Source organism: Elaeis guineensis, chromosome 5 (assembly GCF_000442705.2).
Source record: "Elaeis guineensis isolate ETL-2024a chromosome 5, EG11, whole genome shotgun sequence".
NCBI lineage: Eukaryota > Viridiplantae > Streptophyta > Magnoliopsida > Arecales > Arecaceae > Elaeis > Elaeis guineensis.
Genome location: NC_025997.2, coordinates 14,634,635 through 14,638,438, shown reverse-complemented (window position 1 = coordinate 14,638,438; position 3,804 = coordinate 14,634,635). Strand labels below are relative to the sequence as shown.

Genomic DNA, 3,804 nt, shown 5'->3' with positions numbered 1-3,804 from the left:
ATGAATAAGTTTTTACATGGTATCAGAGCAATTATGAAACTTGAATCTAGTTCATCATCTCGCCCAAATATGGATTTAGTCTCTCCCTATTATCTCACCAATTCTGATAACTCAGGTACTGTTTTGCTTTCTTACTTACTCACTGGAGAGAATTACCTTACTTGGGTTCATGCCATGACTAATGCACTTCATGCAAAAAATAAACTATGTTTTGTTGATGGGAGTTTGCTGAAGTCGGAGGCATCTTCATCAGATGCTTCGATGTGGGCAAAGTGCGACTCCATGGTCATATCTTGGCGGTTCAATTCTTTGGCCAAGAAATTGCATGACAGTGTTGAATATGCAGACACTACTATGGATATGTGGACTGATCTTGCCGATCAATTTTTTGAAGGGAATGCTCTCCAGGTTCATTATCTCCATCAGGAACTTAGTTTATTATCTCAGAAAGATCTCTCTATTTCTTCTTATTTTACAAAGTTGAAATCTTTGTGGGATGAATTGACTACATATGTCTCTGTCCCAAAGTGTTCATGTCGTGCAGCAAAGAAGTTTGTGCAGGAATGTGAAAAGAAAAAAAATACACTAGTTTTTGATGGGACTTGACGACTCCTTTCGTTCCATTCGATCACTGATCCTCAGTCAAGAGCCTTTGCCTAATCTGAGTCGAGTTTATGCTTTAGTTTGTCAGGATGAGAAATAGCAGACCCTTCATGCTACTCGTCAGATAAATATCGAAGGCACTACTCTACATGTGCGAGATGACAAATTTTTAGCCTCTTCTAATGTGGTTCCTTCTACACAGAATAAGGACAAGAAACGAATCATCTGTGAGCATTGTCAAAAGACAGGGCATACTATTGTAAACTTATTAGCTTCCCATCTAATTGGCAAGTTAACAAGTCCTAGCAGAAAAATGGTGGCATGTCCTCATCGAACCGTGGCTCTGGGGCTTCTATTGCTCATCATGCCTAGGCCATAGGGGATTCTTCTCTACTTTCTGACTTATTTGCAGATCAATACCAGCAACTTCTTTCTCTTTTGAACAATGATAAAATTGTGACGAATGAAAATGTGGTTGGTAACATTTCTTTTGTTCCTATACTTGTTGATTGGGTTTTAGATACCAGAGCCTCTAATCATATGACTTCGAGTCACTCATCTTTGCCATCCTCTTCTAATTCTTCTTTTGTTCGATTGCCAAATGGGACACAATTATCGGTTTCACATGTTGAGAATATCCCCGTTAGTACCGATATTATACTACATGAAGTTCTTCACATTTTGAGTTTTTAATGTAATTTAATTTCTATTCAAAAGCTTACCCATGATGTCAATTGTTTTATAACTTTTTTGCCAACTTTTTGTGTCATTCAAGACCAAGTATCGAGAAGGTGGATTGGATTGGGTGACGCAGGACATGGAGTTTATTACATTCATTTTGTGACTGCTTCACTTGTTTCATCAGTTTGTCATACTACCAGTGCAGTTTTGTGGCATCAACATTTTGGCCATGTTTCTTTTCGTAGTTTATCTCAGCTTTTTCATTTATCTTCAATTCTTAATAATGTTATTTCATGTGATATTTGTCATCAATCAAAACTAATGCATGTTCAATTTCTATTTAGTCAAAATAATACAAGTACTTTTTTTTCTTTAATACACTGTAATGTGTGGGGGCGATATCCAACTACTTCTTTATCAGGTGCTCATTATTTTTTAAGTATCGTTGATGACTTTAGTCATGCTATTTGGGTTTTCTTATTGAAATACAAGTTTGATGTTTACTATTATTTTACTCATTTTTATGCTATGATTCACACTCAATTTAATGTTTCTATTCAAATTTGTGTGCACGGACAATGGCACCAAGTTTACATTTTCTCTAATTCAAATTTTTTTTTCTTGACACGGCATTATTCATCCAACTTTATATGTTGATACATCTCAACAGAACGGTCGTGTGGAATGTAAGCATCGTCACCTTTTAGAAGTTGCTCGAGCACTTTATTTTCAGGATAACCTTCTTATTCATTTTTGAGACGAATGTATGCTTATTACTGCCTACATAATTAACTATATACTAGTATTTTATTTGGAAAGATATCTTATGAGCTCTTATTTTCTATCACTCCTTCTTATGATCATTTTTGAGTCTTTAGTTGTCTTTGCTATGCTTGAATTCATGATCAATCTCGTACCAAATTTGATGCTCGAGCTGTTAAATGCATTTTGTGGATTACAGTCATAGTAAGAAAAGCTGGCGGGTTTATAATTTGGCTACTCATCAAATTTATATTTCACAGGATGTCATTTTTTGTGAGTCTGTTTTTTCTTTTTGGATGGCTCCATGAGTGTTATTGTAGATAGTTCATCTTCTCCAGTTATACCCAACATAGTCAAAGATCATGATATTTCTTACGTACCCATATCAACTTCTCTAGTTCCCAATCCCATATTTGATGCCTCAGTTTATGACCATGATTCTACTTTCGATCATGAATTTGGTAGCTTCAATTCCTCTTTTTCCGCTATTGACTCCATATCCTCCATACATGATCAGCCTCCAACTTCTCTCTCCATAAGGCCTAAGCGTGTTGGTCGTCCCCCATCATATTTACAAGATTACATTTGCCAATTTTTAGGTAATACTTCACGTCGGCTCCCCGCCAATGCTGCTTCTTGAGGTACTAATCATCCTCTTTCTCATTTTATTTTATATCATCATTTCTCTACCACTCATCATGCTTTCTTAGTAGGCTCTTAGTTCTCATGAGGAACCTAAAACTTATTTTCAGGTAGTTCAACATGCACATTGGTATGATGCAATGGCCAAAGAGCTTGTTACTCTTGAGATTAATCACACTTGGGTTGTCATTTCTCTACCCCCTGAAAAATGACCTATCACTTGCAAGTGGGTGTATAAAATCAAATTTAATCCGGATGGTTCGATTGAATCGTACAAAGCTCATCTTTTGGCTCGAGGCTTCACTCAAATAGAGGATCAGAATTTTCACGAGACATTTGCTCTGTAGCTAAGTCGGTCATTATTCAGTGTTTATTGGCTGTTGCGGTGGTGAAAGGTTGGGAATTTTACCAACTTGATGTTAACAATACTTTTTTATATGGGGATCTAAAAAAAAAGTTTATATGATTCTTCCTCCTAGATATAAGTCTACACAGCTAGGGATGGTGTGTCGGCTGCATAAATCTTTATATGGCTTACGTCAGGCATCTCGTCAGTGGTTCAAGAAATTTTCAGATACTATTCAATGGTATGATTTTATCTCATCATCTGATGATCCTTCTCTCTTTACTTATATATGTGGCGATATTTTTCTTATCATCTTGATATACATGGATGATCTTATTTTGGTGGGTAATGACTCCACAAGTTGTGCTACTTTCAAAGCTTATCTTGACCATTGTTTTAGCATCAAAGATCTAGGTACACTCAAATATTTCTTAGGTATTAAGGTAGCTCAATCTCCTTCTGGCATTTTCTTCTCTCAAAGAAAATATGCTCTTGATATTTTAACAGAATGTGGGATACTAGGAGCTCAGCTTTTTGATTTTTCTATCGTTCAACAGCATCGTCTTTCCAGTGATTCAGGTGATCCTATTCTAGATCTCACGCAATATCGTCACATTATTGGGCATCTAATTTATTTGACTATCACTCGATTAGACATCATCTATTCAGTATATATATTAAGTCAGTTCTTACAAGACTCTCGTCAGGGTCATCTTAATGCCGCTATGCATTTGCTCCATTATTTGAAGGGTTCTTTAGATCAGGGTATT

The 3,804-nt window shown here is 36.1% G+C and overlaps 1 protein-coding gene across 1 annotated transcript; it reads left to right on the top strand.

Annotated features, from left to right (window-relative positions):
- Positions 1-1,447, top strand: LOC140857941 (uncharacterized). The gene is made up of 2 exons (XM_073257351.1): positions 1-408; positions 1,379-1,447. The coding sequence occupies exons 1-2, from the start codon at positions 1-3 to the stop codon at positions 1,445-1,447; spliced, it is 477 nt and encodes a 158-aa protein (XP_073113452.1).
- Positions 1,448-3,804: the final 2,357 nt, after the last annotated feature.

Bases quoted from the DNA above. Each gene is read 5' to 3' on its own strand.
- LOC140857941 (XM_073257351.1), top strand. From the start codon at position 1: ATGAATAAGTTTTTACATGGTATCAGAGCAATTATGAAACTTGAATCT. The intron at 409-1,378 runs GTTCATTATCTC...GTGTCATTCAAG, and splicing joins TTGAAGGGAATGCTCTCCAG to ACCAAGTATCGAGAAGGTGG.